The sequence below is a fragment of the Gossypium hirsutum genome, chromosome D11, assembly GCF_007990345.1.
Source record: "Gossypium hirsutum isolate 1008001.06 chromosome D11, Gossypium_hirsutum_v2.1, whole genome shotgun sequence".
Classification (NCBI taxonomy): domain Eukaryota; kingdom Viridiplantae; phylum Streptophyta; class Magnoliopsida; order Malvales; family Malvaceae; genus Gossypium; species Gossypium hirsutum.
Window position 1 is genome coordinate 70373950 of NC_053447.1, and position 16571 is coordinate 70390520.

Consider the following 16571-nt stretch of genomic DNA (forward strand, 5'->3'; position numbering starts at 1 on the left):
AATTGCCATTTAAGAACCTCACTAAAATACCTCACCTTTTGGCTTTTCATTTCGAAATCATCATCTCACTTCAATTATTCAACGAATTACATCATCCAGCTTCGTGCAGTTATAGGCTATCTTCGTCCGTTTCTTCAAACGGCTCACATTCTGTAATAACAACGAGTCACATATAACAAAATGAGACTTGCATTTATACTTCTGCATATAAATTCAACATCAGATGGATTTACAATAAGCTTACAAGGTTAGAGTTAACATGTATATATATTTCTGTGAACTCTGTACCTTCTTTGTTCAACTGCTCAATGGTAGCATTAAGGTCCCGACATCTCCTAACACCCCTTTCTGTTTCAACCTCTTGTAGCTTTGGTGTGCTTAAAGCTCCATTGCAAAAATTTTCCATTGCGGGACAGAAGCTCACGTCTACTTCATCCAATGATGGGAACTTCAAAGTGTAATTCCCTGAACAAAAGCTTTTGAGGTTTTGTAGATCATAAAGCTCCAAATATTTCAACTCCTTGAAAATAATCTCATGATGTGTCGCTTCATCTCCATCACTTGCAATTACTTCTCTCATCATTTTACAATCTCCTATCTTCAGTGTAACAAGCTGCTCCAAACATTGGGCTTTCGAAGATGTAATTAGCTCTACCATCTCTTTGCAGTTCCAAACATCCAAAGTTGTAAGATTTTGGAAAGATGAAGAAGCACATGATAAACTAATTAAGCTGACACACTCGGAAACTTTAAGAGTTTCAAGATTTGCACAAATGTGATGGAAGGGAGAGCCTTGCTTCCATAGATGTGTCATCTTATCAACGCCTTGCAATGTCAACTTGTTAATTCTTGGGAGCAACATTGTCACGTTTCTCTCCTCAACAACATCACCTTCATAGGGAGAAAACTCTTTAAAATTGCGACCAACCATTTTAAGCTCTTGTAAATTGGAAAATCTTTGGAAGAAATGGAACGGAAAAACTTCTGAATCTTTTATGTATTCAGTGATTTGAAGAACTTTAATATGGGAAAACAAGTCAATCGCAAACTGGCCATCGGTGATCATTGCAATGTCGTCAGCAGTAAGAGAAATGTGTTCCAGTTGAGGGATTATCTGAGAAGTCAACAACAAAAAATGATGATATATTTGACTGGTTTTTGAATTGCAGAGCAATAGGAAGGTCTAACACAAACACAAACACAATCCAATAAAAGAACCAATGAATTAAAAAACATGCATTAATTAATTCTGTACTTTTCAATGCTTGATTTTGTTGTTTACTATTATTAAAAGAAAAAAATGCCATAAGATTATATTATTATGATTAAAAACATACAAATAGCTAAAAAATATTGTACTAACATTTAAACTGTGGCATTACTTCAATGACAAAGGTTGATGCGTTTGGAACTTTGAATTTAAGTTTCATTGTATTCAAATGAATGAAATCTCTCTAATATTTTTTTTTTAGCAGAGGGGTTTGAGTTAGGCAATGGAGAAACTGATGACACATGTTGAACACCCTACCCTACTTTTCATCTAAATCATCAAACATGTAGAGCTTAATATAAACATATAGTGAGGAACAGAATTTAAGCAAATAAAAGGCAGTTTAGGAGAACCTCAGCAATCGGCTTCATGGTTTCCAATGCATCGAATGGTGGAGCTGAAAGCCTGAGAAGTATCAACCTTCACACACTGGGGGGAGCCTTTATCAATCCATTTTCCCAACCTGCAATATTCTTATAGGAATCCGAAATTCAGATTTCATACTTGATTCACTCTTTCAAACCTCTAATTACCTCCTTCTATAGTTACTGTGCTCTATCATTGGTTGTGAATTAAACCTAATACAACAATTTATTTATATTGCTCTACCATACGATATGAATTAACATTGGAGTCTGAAATGCCAACCACCAAATGAGTTTTCAAAGGAACATGACACCCCTAAACTGTGTCTTTTAGATGAGTAAATCTTGATTGCTTATGGCATCCAATTTAGTTTTCCTCTGGTAAAATAAGGTTAAAATATGTTGTAAGCTTGCGTTTTTTTTTATTTTTAAAATTTAATCTTTCTACTTTTATTTGAAGAAATTTAGTCTGTTTATTTTTCTATTTTAAAAAAGCAAGCTCAAATTAACATGGTTAAAATTCTTTTGTTAAATTAAAGTAATTACAACATCTTTTTAGTTACACGACTAACAAGTAAGTATTTTCTTTATTTTAAAATTTTATACCAACAAATTTAACAAAATTTTAATTGCGTTAACAATTGGACTTAAATTATGAAATTTAAAAGATAGATAGATTAAATTACTCGAATAAAAATACAAAGTTAATCTTCAAATATACAAAAAAAAAATACATAAATTTATAGCATATTTTAAGTGCAAAATAATGTAGGCAAACTAATCTAGAGAGGATGATCATACAAATAAAAGAACATTTGAAAAGAATGTAGTCAGAAAGAACATCAATTCTTTATTAAATCTAATGCTTACACAAAGCTAAACATAATAATTAATAAAGGCGTACATAAGCTTACTTTTTTTCTCATCCAAAATTAAAGCATAAAATTCTACATGTAAGGCACGACTAACTGTTAACACAATATTACTAACACAAAGCCTGCAACTGACTAACTGTTAACACAATATTACTAACTAACTTTCTTTAACTGCAGCAACTGCTTGTATTCCTTAACATGCCCCCAGCGTCTTAACTCCTGCTGACTGACCAACTTTCTTAATCACCTTAAGGCACGACCGAAACTTTGTAAACAAAGGAACTGCTAAGGGTTTTGTAAAAACATCTGCAACTTGTTCCTGTGCTGGAACACAAGGCTACAATTAAAATATATATATTTCTATGAATTTTTCAATCAATACCTGTTTTTTGTGTCATTGCTCCACAGTGGCATCCAGGTCACCAGCCCAACGTCCTTAAAATCTGTTTTTGCTACTTGTACTTTATGCAGTTTTGATGCGCTTAACACTCCTTGATAGAAGTTGTTCATTCTAAGACATTGATTCAAAATAACTTGTTCCAAAGATGGAAAGCTGAAGATGTGGTTCCCTGAACAAAAGCTCGTAGGCTTAGTAAACAATGAAGCTCCAAACATTTCAATTCTCTATAAACAATCTCATATGATTTTTCATTCCCCTCGCTTGCAATTACTTGTCTCATCATTTCACATTTTCTTATCTTCATTCTAATAAAGCACACCAAACTTTGGGCTTTGGAGGATGTAATCTGCTCTAACATCTCTTTGCATTTCTAAACATCCAAAGTTGTAAGATTTTCTAGAGATAAAATAATTTAATCCTAAATTAATTAAACAGCCATAATCCCAAACTTCAAGACATTCAAGACTTGCACAAATATGATCCAACAGGGAGTTTTGCTTCCATAGATGTTTTATGTTGTTAACCATATATAATTTCAACTTGGTTTTTTGGAGCATGATCACCGTGCCTTTATTTCTATTCTCAAACAATAGAAAATTATCTATTAGAATTTATAAAATAATTTAAATATTGTTTAAATAGTTTTAAATTTCATTTTTTTTACATTTTAAGTTATGCTTTTAAACAAATATTAGTTACGTTTGTTATTAGTTTTAAACAATATTATTTTAAAAGATTTTTTAAATTTATTTTAATTTATAATTTTTGTTATAGATATAATACATTCAAAAAATAATAATGTTATATTTGGTACCCAACTTCACAAATCTTCTAATGTGAAGCCGAAGCCTCCTCCCCTCTCAAACGGCAATCCCAAAAAATAGGCGCCTAAGGCCCACCCTGATGCCCCCAACAAAAAATAGGCACGGTATCTTTTAGCCTACGTTTTAATCCCAACAGTTTTTGTTATTCAAGTAACTTGTTTTCAGTTCAAATTTTCAACTTTCCAGGAAGAAGATGAAAGCCAGCTTATCTTGAGAAGGAATTCTTACATAGTTCTTGGAGCCATCCAAGTTACTCCAGATGTTAATGGAGATTCCATGGAAAATTTGTCTGGACCAGCTCTGTATAAGAAACCATTTCGGCTTTGGAAAGGCAACCACACCACCATTGCTTCTTTCAATACGAGTTCATCCTAATTTCCTCAACCAAACCTCTCGTCGTGGCGAAGGCGTTGCCTTTTTATTAAACCAAACCTCTCATTGCTGCAGCCAGGAGTTACTTGGCTGGTAGACTTAATTTATGTTGTATTGGTTCATGCATGCTTTTGCCGGCTGTTGTAGTGCTTGCCAACAGGAGGATATTGAGGCCACCCAAAAAAGGATCTGCATTTCAGCCTCCTCGCACCCGAACACTCACTGGTGTCTATGGTGCCCTGCTTGAAGATAGAGTGCACCCTGCTGAGATTGTTGGGAAGCGCACCTGATACCGAGTTGATGGAACCAAAATAATGAAGGTTGCTAAGGAGATAACTTTGGTTACATGTTGCAGCACAAAATATCTTTTCATGCACAGTATCAACCATTGCATATCTAATATTCTCTTTGCTCATCAGTTGTTCTTAGACTCTAAGGAAAGAAACAACACTGAGTACAAGCTAGAAACATCAGCCTAGAGCCATTGGATTTTATGCATGAGCATTGATGGTTCTGTCTTGACAAGACAAATTAATTCGAAAGTTGACGCAACATAACTCTTCAATCTTGATTTTATTGAACAATTCAACTCAGTCATTCAAAGGAAGATCAACAATCTCCCATTACAAACAATACAAGCTTCAAATCTCTCTAACATGTGGCACCAATTCTTGTAAAAACATCAAACAAAATCCAATCAAGAAACCCAGAAAATCAAAATCAAGTTCAAACCCTTAGTATTATTTACTAAAACTATACATACCCCAAAATAGTATTACCCTTCCCAGCAACACCTCGGGCACTAGTCTTCCCTCCCCTGTTTTCACCGTTAATAGCATTGGTCACTGCTAATGAAATCCCTTTCAAATCTTCAACACTTGCAACACTCTTTTTTAACATCATCATCCTTCCTTTCTTCTCCCCTGCATTTGCAGATTTACTTCCCCTCGAATTCGACGGCCACACCCCATTCTCTCTTGTCCAGTTCTTCCCCGATGTTGGTGGTGGTGTCAATTCCATCCCACTCCTAACTGGTGGCTTTCGATTTTCTTTCCTTAAAGTGGCAGAAAAATCAGGCACCGATTGAGCCAAAACAGAGGACCCTTTCCTTGAAACCCCCACACTTGAACTAAACTTCACTTGCTTCTTCGTTGGCGTTTGTTTAAGCTCGATTTCTTCCTCTTCTTGTTGCATCATCCCACTCTTCATTCTCAGCTTTGTTTCTCTTAGCTCTGCATAAGCTCCATATCTGGGACCCCTTTCCATTATAGAACTCTCTGTTGTAAGCCTTAAAGGAATTGGGTTACCGGGGCTTGAATTATGCGAAAGAATGAGAAAAATAGGGTCGAGAACATGGAACAGAGACTCCAAAGAAGCAGGGTTTGGTTCAGGGGTTTGCCGCAGAGGATCACTTGTCTCTTCCATTTTTAAATGAAACTTGAAGGATCATTCTGTTTAATGGAATACATTGTGTTTTTAAGTTTGATATTAAAAAGTGATTTGAGACTCTGCAACGGTCTAATTGAAAGACAAAAAAGGGAGAGATGGAATGACTTTTTTTGCAATTTTTCACTTTTACTTAATTATTTTTGTTATTTATTAATTTATTGAAAAAAAAATTGTTTAAAGAGAACTTACAATAGTTATTGGTCTAAATTGAAAAAAAAAGGGTTTCCACACCTATCTTCAATGTAACGAGCCGCTCCAAACATTGGGCTTACATCAGCTCTACCATCTCTTTGCAGTCCCAAACCTCAAAAGTTGTAAGATTTTGAAAAGATGAATAATATATTAATTAAGCTACCACACTAGATTAAACTTAAAAAATTTCAAGATTAGCACAAATGTGGTGGAGGGAAGCGTCTTGCTTCCATAGATGTGTCATCTGATCAACACCTTGCAATGTTAACTTGTTAATTCTTGGGAGCATCGTTACCACGTCTCTCTCTTCGCCAACATCACATTCGTAGGAGAAAACTCCTTAAAATTGCAATCAACTATCTTAAGCTTTTCTAAATTGAAAAATCTTTGGAATAAATGGAACGAAAAGCTGCTGAATCATTCAGGTATTCAGTGTTTTGAAGAGTTTATTTTAATGTTTATATATTTTGTCAATTTAATTTTTTTTAGTTAAATTTAATCCTTAACCTTTAAAAAAGATAGATATAATCAAATTTAGTGAATGTTTTAATTATTTCTTCCATATAGAATGTTAAGTCATGTTATATCAGAAATTGCTGTCTAATTGATATTACTAAAATAATGATTAATTTTATTTCATGTATCATCATGCTTTTCTTTTGCCATAAACGTATTGAAAGTTCTATATATTTATATAAATTTTATGTATGTTTTGAATCACTCATATATTTTTGTCATTTGTATTTATATTCCACAACTTTCTCTAATATTTACCATATTAACATCGAAGATTCACAATCATCTTTCAAACATAGCAAATAAAAAAATGTAGAAAATATAATGAGTAACAGAATATAAGCATGCTAGGAAAAAAGAAGAAGGAAGTCTATCTAATTTGATGATGTTTTGAGTAACATAATTTTGGTTTTGGAATCAATTGAAAACTAGAAATACAAATCAAGCAGCAAAGAAAAATGAAAATTGGGTCCTGTAAACTAAGTGCCTGTTGAGTTGATAATGGAAGCTAAAGTAGGCTAATATATTATATGCATTCACATATTTTGGGTTCCAAACAATATTGACTGCCAAAAACATCAACAATTCTACCAGCAATCCAAAATTAATGCCTAATATTCAGCTTTCTAAAAGCAAATGGTGCATCAATCACCATTATGGATAATAAAGCAGGCTAATATATTTTATATGTGAGGAAAAAAGTCTCCTGTTAAAAGAGATCAATTTGTCTGAAAACACAAAGAATGCTTGAATTACAATCCCAAGAATATAAAACCATCAAGTCTCCAAAGTCAAGATTCAGTACTTGCACACAAGAAATTGCCATTTAAGAACCTCACTAAAATACCTCACCTTTTGGCTTTTCATTTCGAAATCATCATCTCACTTCAATTATTCAACGAATTACATCATCCAGCTTCGTGCAGTTATAGGCTATCTTCGTCCGTTTCTTCAAACGGCTCACATTCTGTAATAACAACGAGTCACATATAACAAAATGAGACTTGCATTTATACTTCTGCATATAAATTCAACATCAGATGGATTTACAATAAGCTTACAAGGTTAGAGTTAACATGTATATATATTTCTGTGAACTCTGTACCTTCTTTGTTCAACTGCTCAATGGTAGCATTAAGGTCCCAACATCTCCTAACACCCCTTTCTGTTTCAACCTCTTGTAGCTTTGGTGTGCTTAAAGCTCCATTGCAGAAAATTTCCATTGCGGGACAGAAGCTCACGTCTACTTCATCCAATGATGGGAACTTCAAAGTGTAATTCCCTGAACAAAAGCTTTTGAGGTTTTGTAGATCATAAAGCTCCAAATATTTCAACTCCTTGAAAATAATCTCATGATGTGTTGCTTCATCTCCATCACTTGCAATTACTTCTCTCATCATTTCACATCCTCCTATCTTCAGTGTAACAAGCTGCTCCAAACATTGGGCTTTCGAAGATGTAATTAGCTCTACCATCTCTTTGCAGTTCCAAACATCCAAAGTTGTAAGATTTTGGAAAGATGAAGAAGCACATGATAAACTAATTACGCTGTCACACTCGGAAACTTTAAGAGTTTCAAGATTTGCACAAATGTGATGGAAGGGAGAGTCTTGCTTCCATAGATGTTCCATATTATCAACACCTTGCAATGTTAACTTCTTAATTCTTGGGAGCATCGTTACCACGTCTCTCTCCTCACCAACATCACCTTCATAGGGAGAAAACTCTTTAAAATTGCAACCAACCATTTTAAGCTTTTGTAAATTGGAAAATCTTCGGAAGAAATGGAACGGAACAACTACTGAATCTTTGATGTATTCAGTGATTTGAAGAACTTTAATATGGGAAAATAAGTCAATCGCAAACTGGCCATCGGTGATCATTGCAATGTCGTCAGCAGTAAGAGAAATGTGTTCCAGTTGAGGGATTATCTGAGAAGTCAACAACAAAAAATGAAGATATATTTGACTGGTTTTTGAATTGCAGAGCAATAGGAAGGTCTAACACAAACACAAACACAATCCAATAAAAGAACCAATGAATTAAAAAAAATGCATGCATTAATTCTGCACTTTTCAATGCTTGATTTTGTTGTTTACTATTATTAAAAGAAAAAAAATGCCATAAGATTATATTCTTATGATTAAGAACATACAGATAGCTAAAAAATATTGTACTAACGTTTAAACTGTGGCATTACTTCAATGACAAAGGTTGATGTGTTAGGAACTCTGAATTTAAGTTTCACTGTATTCAAATGAATGAAATCTCTCTAATTTATTCTTATTAGCTATCATATTTTTGATAAAAAAATTGTTTTTATTCCCAAAATATTTATAATAATATTTTTATTTTTTTATCTCAGTCCCAACTTTATTTTTGGTTTACGGTTCATATACGGATTTATAACTGCCTCTCCCAATAATATTATCTCTAAAGTTCAAACATGCAATCTTCTCTTAAAAATGCAATGTAATGTATTGCTAAACCCAACATTCATTAGTTCGGTCCCAAACTTTTTATCCCTAAAATAAAGCTATGCTAGATTTAGACATTCATTTTAAAATTTATATAATAAGTAATTTTTGGGTACTTCTGTTTGTCTTGCTTACAAATGTGAGTTTTCTATAGTTGGTCTAAATTTATGAGATTATATTTCTTTATAAGATAAACTACAGTTAATTAATAGTATTTTTTTTGTCACACAATTATGAAAAGTTATAATGGTCACCTAATTTATTTTTTTTTGGTCACCAATAGGCTAACATAAAAATGAAAATATTCAAAAATTTAATATAGTTGAGTGATCAAAAAAGACAAAATTGAATAGTTGAGTTTATATTTGTAACTTTTTATAGTTGAGTGACTAAAAAAAAATTTACTAATAGTTAGGTGACTATTAGTGTAGTTTACCCTTCTTTATATTACCACAAGTGTATGCATTACTTCCAACTTTTTAAGTGTTAGGTTTGAACTTTGGAAATCAACATAGAAAGAAAAAGGTAGTTTGATCCTCTGGTTTTAACAATTCCTTGTGTACCAGAAAAATAGATTCCAATGTCGTATTCATAATCTTATAGGATAAGGACTTTATAATAAAAAGCGAAATATACAAAGATCAATGGTAAAATAACCCTTTCAGTTTTAAGGACCTATATTTGTGTTTCTAGCTTTGTATGTAGCTGAGGTGACCAAAGAAAATGCTCGTTGATTAAATTATAAAGTAATAACTTAAGAAGATAAGATAAAATATGAAGTTAGTGATGATCTTTTCTAATAAATGAAAATTAAATGCATTTAGTTAAGTGGTAATAAATTATTCAAGGAACTCATATGAACCATATTTCAGTGAAATTATTTGTAAAGGAGGGGTGAAGAGACGTATACCTTTCCAACGGGCAACAGTTGTGACACTACATTCCCAAACATCTTAGTCTTCGTTGGCCAAGATGTCGTCAACCTTTTTAACATAGGACACGTTATGTTGTGCATTCCTGGATAGAAACATACGAGGTTTGGTAAGGTCCAAAGTGCAAGGAAGGATAACTGATTAAATTCAAACAACATTTCATGTTGGTCTGATTCTTCAAAACTTTTTGAAACAATCTCCTCCACCCCACAACTATCCACAATAAGGCTCTCAAGTTGCTGAAAATCTTTGGCCATTGAAATTGGAAACAGAGTTTTCAAACTCCAACACTCTTGGACATGTACTTCTCGAAGATTTTCAAAAGAAATATTTTCATTGGGATCCTTGTTCCACACATGCTTCAACTTTGGCAAGCGAAAGAGTCCCACTTGTCTTAATTTACTGGTCACGATGCATGCTTCTTCAATATCTAACATTTGGATTTGGAGTTGGAGTTGAAACACTTCTTCTAGTGAAGCACAATCAGTTACTCTTAATATCTCCAACCTTTGGAAAACTCCAAGGAAAAAATGCGGGAAAATGTTCAACAATGAATCACAATGCTTCACTTCCAACTCTTTCAAATTAGAAAATGATTTTGAACAAAGCTGCTTATACCACATCCTCTTCACATTCCTCAAATGGGAGATTGTGAGTTTCTCCAACTTGGGAAAAACAACCTACATCATTCATGCCAATGAAAACAATTATTGGAAGAGATAAATATTACCAAAAGAGAATTTTAAACTTATATTTTTAATTCTCAAGTATTCAATTTCCTTAATAATATTTAATATTTTAATAGTTCAATTAAGTCAAAGTTCAAACCTAATCGAGTGAATGATTATGCTATGTAGGTAATATGAATTTAAAATTTCGGATTTGAATTTCATTTGCTTGATAAATTGCAAGAATAAAATACATACATTATATATAAAGTAATTGGGATTGATATATATTAGAAAAAAGTATAATAACTTCTGTAAAGTTTATTAACATGGTAAGAATTCAAATTTAATAATAAATAAGGATTAAACAAATTCATAAATTTGAAAATGTTATATTTATATGTATTCTATTATTAAACTTACATTATTTTTAAAATCAAAGATCTCACACAATACTGAATTAAGTTCAAACTTCATAAGTAAATTATCATATAATCTTCGTTAAAAGTAAACTTTCTAGCTCAAAAGCCATGACTAATCAAACTAGCTTGTATTCCCATGCGATAGAAGGGTCAGATGTGTATATCAAATTTATAATATTTTTTATAACATTAATTTTTGTTAAAAGTATTTAATGAATTTCTTCAAGAATTATTAATAAATTGAAAAGTAATGTAATTTTTTTAAAAATATTTAATTAGTTTAGAATAAGTTGTATTACTATTATTTAATTTTTAAAAATATTTAATATTAGCATAATACAAAAATTCATCATGGTTTGAATATTAATATTAATATATTATAATTTAAATAATTATATTATTAAATTATTACAAGTTATTTATTTCATATATATTGTTAAATGAATTTATTTTCATGTCAAAATCATTATTATTCATTTTTTGTAATTTTATATTGATCTTTACTCTATTTTGATCAATTAATATAATTAATTCTATTTATATTTAAAAAATAAAAAAAATAAAAGTAATTTACTCAAATTTTAAACTGGTGAGTCATGTTTCAAAAAACTATAATATGAACAAGATTATTTAAAATTTTTTTGTAACCTCATATAGTTATAGTATATATACGGTAAGAAAGAGAATTGAAGAACTATAGCAACATAAAAGGAAAATTAAATATATAAATGAAGACTCATTCAATAAAATAACCCTAACCTTGTCAGAGAATAATGTAGCAACCTTATCAACTTCGTCACCAATTATCACTTCTTTATCTTCATCTCTTGAAAACGTGCTAACAAAAGTAGTCATGTTTGAACAGTCAGCTACCTGAATTTCAACCAAGCAAGGACATTCCAGACCTTTACTTCCCATGTAAAAGCTTGTCATATCTGGACAAGACTCCACTATAATGGATCGTAAACGAGGGAATATGCTAATAATATTGCTACTATCTGGTATTGCTTCCTCAACCATTGTAATTGGACCCTCTTCTTTGATGACTTGTTCCAAATTACCGCATCTCTTGATTTCCATTTGTCGGAGTTGCCCCAGGCCAAAGGCCATTGAGAAGTTAAAAATGTATCTCAAATTGTTGGAATCACAAAACTCCAGAAATTCAAGAGTTGTAAAATCCAACATTTCTTGAGGATTTCTACTCCATATGTTCACCAGCTCCGGAAACTCTGAGAACTTCAAATGCTTTAGACCACGGTATCCAACCTAAGAAGCAACGTATAAAAAAGTCGAAGTTTCATACCAACATATTTAACAATGGCCCACAATGCTATGTGAAAATAAATTACACAAATCATAATTAAATGTATATATATTTCAATTAATTTTTAAATCAGTACCTGCTCTTGGTATAATTGCTCCACAGTGGCATTAAAGTCACCAGCCCAACGTCCTGTAAAATCTGTTTGTGTTAACTGCACTTTTTGCAGCTTTGGTGTTGTTAGCACTCCTTGACTGAAGTTCTTCATTCGAGGGCACTGGCTCAAAGTAACTTGTTCCAAGGAAGGAAACCTTAAAGCGAATTTCCTTGAACAAAAGCTCGTGAGGCTTTGTAAACAATGAAGCTCCAAACATTTCAGCGCTCTGAAAACAATCTCATATGATGTTTCATCCCCATCGCTTGCAACTACTTCTCTCATCCTTTCACATTCTCTTATCCTCATTGTAACAAGGCACGTCATACTTCGGGCTTTGGAAGATGTTATCAGCTCTAACATCTCGTCGCAATTGAAGACATCTAAAGTTGTAAGATTTTCAGAAAATGAAATATCTAATCCTAAATCAATCAAATTGCCACATTTCCAAACTTCAAGACATTCGAGACTCGCACAAATATGGCCAAGCGGGGAGTCTTGCTTCCATTGATGTCTTATGTTGTTAACCAAATCCAATCTCAACTTCTTGACTTTTGGAATCGTGATGATCATGTCTTGATTTTCACATGCATCATTTTCGAAAGAAGCTAGCTCTTTGAAACTGCAAGCACCTAGCTCAAGAATTTCCAAATTGTAAAACCTTCTAAGAAAGGAAATGAGGAAAACAACTGATACACCATAATAGGAAGAAATCCGAAGAAATTTTATATTACAAAATAAGTCGGACTCATACTGGCCATCACTTATCATCTTAATACAATCGCCAGTAAATGAAACCTCCTCCAATTGGGGGATAACCTAAGAAGCAACAAGTAAGAACAGCGAGTACCGTAGAGTATTAGCTATAAGAATTCATTTAAATAGAAACACATAACACAAAAGAATAGCTATAACACATAATATAAGCCCGTAAGTGAACGATGAAATCAATAATTTGAAATGATGTGTATTTGTAGTTTTAATTTCTATATTAAGAATATGCATGTTAGACTTTTTTATGAAAAAAGCAATAGAATTTATATTTAGGTAAAGAGTTACAAAGAATTTGTTACTAAAATAAAAATTAGAACAGCTAGAGATTATCGATTAGAGAGGGAAAAATATGGATTTGATGACTATTTTAGTTCTTTTACATTTTCAAATGAATAATTGGATGTATTAGTTGAGATGTACTAAATGATTTAAGAGCAATTTATAAATTTTGCTAAAAAAGTGTGACAGTTCATACCTTTTCAATAAGGAAAAGTGAATTTTGGATTTGGGATTCTTCATGCCCAAATATCTTTATCCTCCAACACCCAGCCATCTTCAACTTCTTTAATGCAGACCATGTTGTTCTATGTATTCCTGGGTAGAAACATGTGAGGTATGGTAGATACCAAAGGTTAAGGAAGGACAACTGATTAAATGCAAACCAAATTTCCTGTTCGTCTGATCCTTCATCATTCTTTGAAACAATCTCCTCCAACCCACACTTTTCAATAAGAAGACTTTCAAGTTGCTGAAGACATTTGGCAATTGAAAATGGAAACAAAGTTTTCAAGCTCAAACAGTCCAGAATACATACTTGTCGAAGGCTTTCAAATGAAATATTTCCTTTGTGATACTTGGTCCAAACATGCTTCAACCTTGGAAGGCGAACGAGATTCACTTCTCTTAGATGACTGGCTACCACATCCGTTTCTTCAGTATCTAACCCTGGCATTTGGAATTGAAACACTTCTTCTAGTGAAGCACAATCAATCACTATTAGTTTCTCCAATCTTTGGAAAACCCCCAAAAGAAAAGGTGAAAAGATGTTCAACAACACATCACATTCCTTAACAGTCAACTCTTTTAGCATAGAAAAGGAATTCTTATAAAGTTTGTTGTGCCATATCCTCTTTGCGTTCCTCAAATGGGAGATTGTGATTTTCTCCAAGTTAGGAAAAGCAACCTGCATAATGGTAGAAAGAGCTAATTACAATTAGAAATAAATTATATAAAATGTCAGCTCATCGATGCTTAGGTGAAGGCATCGGTAAGTCATATAATTAAGACAATTAGAATCAATGGTCGTCTGAGAAGAACCTAAATAAATTTAATATAAAATTATAGTCAATTGACTTTTGTGTATGTAACTACTTACAAATACACACACTAATTTCTAAGATTACATATATTGCACATGATTTAATGTATTCAATTTTTATATAATGCATTATTAATTATTATAATTAATTCTTAATTCAAAATTTTGAATTTAACTATTTGAGATTTCAAACATTATAAGAAAATTTTTTCGAAATAAAACAATATATTCAAAATACAAGAAGGGCACATAATGTATGACCCATAAACTCCCTCTAATAAGGGTAGCTATCATAATAGAATTTGCTATTAATGGGATAGGTATTTTTTTTTTAAAAAGTTACCAATTAAAGTGATAGGCTTTTTCAAATATATTTAAACATATATGCAAATATGCTAGCTGGTTTTGTTGGTTTAGAAAGGAAAAGGAAATGGAAATGGTTTTAAATAATTTCAATTTTATTATTTAATTAATTCTTCCGGAATTTTTTAAATTTTTAATTCAATTTACTATTCAACATTGTTCTTCGATAATTTGAAGACAAAGTTTACTACAGAATAATACTCTTTCAAATATATTGTTTTAATAATAGTAGAAAATATTTAAAATTAAAAAAGACACAAAACCTTTGCTTTATGAAAATAGCTAAATATTTTTTTCTAATTCCTAGCTTTATTGATGTTTTATTCTTCAAGTTGCTGTGGACTGTAGATGATATTAGAGACGAATAAAGATATAGCTCATGAGTCATAACTAGCCATATGACCTAAATGTATAAATCAAGATTCATTAAAAGAAAAACTAACCTTGTCAGAGAATAATGTAGCAACCTTATCAACTTCGTCACCAATTATCACTTCTTTATCTTCATCTCTTGAAAACGTGCTAACAAAAGTAGTCATGTTTGAACAGTCAGCTACCTGAATTTCAACCAAGGATGGACATTCCAGACCTTTACTTCCCATGTAAAAGCTTGTCATATCTGGACAAGACTCCACTATAATGGATCGTAGACGAGGGAATATGCTAATAATCTTGCTACTATCTGTTATTGCTTCCTCAACCATTGTAATTGGACCCTCTTCTTTGATGACTTGTTCCAAATTACCGCATCTCTTGATTTCCATTTGTCGGAGTTGCCCCAGGCCAAAGGCAATTGAGAAGTTAAAAATGTATCTCAAATTGTTGGAATCACAAAACTCCAGAAATTCAAGAGTTGTAAAATCCAACATTTCTTGAGGATTTCTACTCCATATGTTCACCAGCTCCGGAAACTCTGAGAACTTCAAATGCTTTAGACCACGGTATCCAACCTAAGAAGCAACGTATAAAAAAGTCGAAGTTTCATACCAACATATTTAACAACGGCCCACAATGCTATGTGAAAATAAATTACACAAATCATAATTAAATGTATATATATTTCAATTAATTTTTAAATCAGTACCTGCTCTTGGTATAATTGCTCCACAGTGGCATTAAAGTCACCAGCCCAACGTCCTGTAAAATCTGTTTGTGTTAACTGCACTTTTTGCAGCTTTGGTGTTGTTAGCACTCCTTGACTGAAGTTCTTCATTCGAGGGCACTGGCTCAAAGTAACTTGTTCCAAGGAAGGAAACCTTAAAGCGAATTTCCTTGAACAAAAGCTCGTGAGGCTTTGTAAACAATGAAGCTCCAAACATTTCAGCGCTCTGAAAACAATCTCATATGATGTTTCATCCCCATCGCTTGCAACTACTTCTCTCATCCTTTCACATTCTCTTATCCTCATTGTAACAAGGCACGTCATACTTCGGGCTTTGGAAGATGTTATCAGCTCTAACATCTCATGGCATTTGAAGACATCTAAAGTTGTAAGATTTTCAGAAAATGAAAGATCTAATCCCGCATTAATCAAATTGCCACAATTCCAAAGTTCAAGACATTCGAGACTGGCACAAATATGGCCAAGCGGGGAGTCTTGCTTCCATTGATGTCTTATGTTGTTAACCAAATCCAATCTCAACTTCTTGACTTTTGGAATCGTGATGATCATGTCTTGATCTTCACATGCATCATTTTCGAAAGAAGCTAGCTCTTTGAAACTGCAAGAACCTAGCTCAAGACTTTCCAAATTGTAAAACCTTCTAAGAAAAGAAATGAGGAAAACAACTGATACATCAGAATAGGAAGAAATCCGAAGAAATTTTATATTACAAAATAAGTCGGACTCATACTGGCCATCACTTATCATCTTAATACAATCGCCAGTAAATGAAACCTCCTCCAATTGGGGGATAACCTAAGAAGCAACAAGTAAGAA

At 32.5% G+C, this 16571-nt stretch overlaps 2 protein-coding genes across 5 annotated transcripts in view; both read right to left on the reverse strand.

Annotated features, from left to right (window-relative positions):
- The window catches only part of LOC107925792 (uncharacterized), a 108915-nt gene that overhangs the window by 83528 nt on the left and 8816 nt on the right, over window positions 1–16571 (reverse strand). For 3 of the 4 annotated variants that reach the window (XM_041105134.1, XM_041105132.1, XM_041105135.1), the window contains 5 exons: window positions 15717–16550; window positions 15076–15582; window positions 13427–14134; window positions 12163–12996; window positions 11522–12028 (listed from right to left, as the gene is read on the reverse strand). In XM_041105134.1, coding sequence (XP_040961068.1) covers window positions 11522–12028; window positions 12163–12996; window positions 13427–14134; window positions 15076–15582; window positions 15717–16550 — 3390 coding nt within the window. The remainder of the gene's footprint in view (window positions 1–11521; window positions 12029–12162; window positions 12997–13426; window positions 14135–15075; window positions 15583–15716; window positions 16551–16571) is intronic. The other variant, XM_041105133.1, reaches the window with a different exon arrangement.
- Window positions 4650–5601, reverse strand: LOC107925827 (uncharacterized). The gene has a single exon (XM_016856548.2). The coding sequence runs from the start codon at window positions 5529–5531 to the stop codon at window positions 4860–4862; it is 672 nt and encodes a 223-aa protein (XP_016712037.1). The 5' UTR covers window positions 5532–5601; the 3' UTR covers window positions 4650–4859.

What these genes read in the sequence shown, in the direction of transcription:
- LOC107925827 (XM_016856548.2), bottom strand. Translation starts at nt 5,531, where the DNA reads ATGGAAGAGACAAGTGATCCTCTGCGGCAAACCCCTGAACCAAACCCT.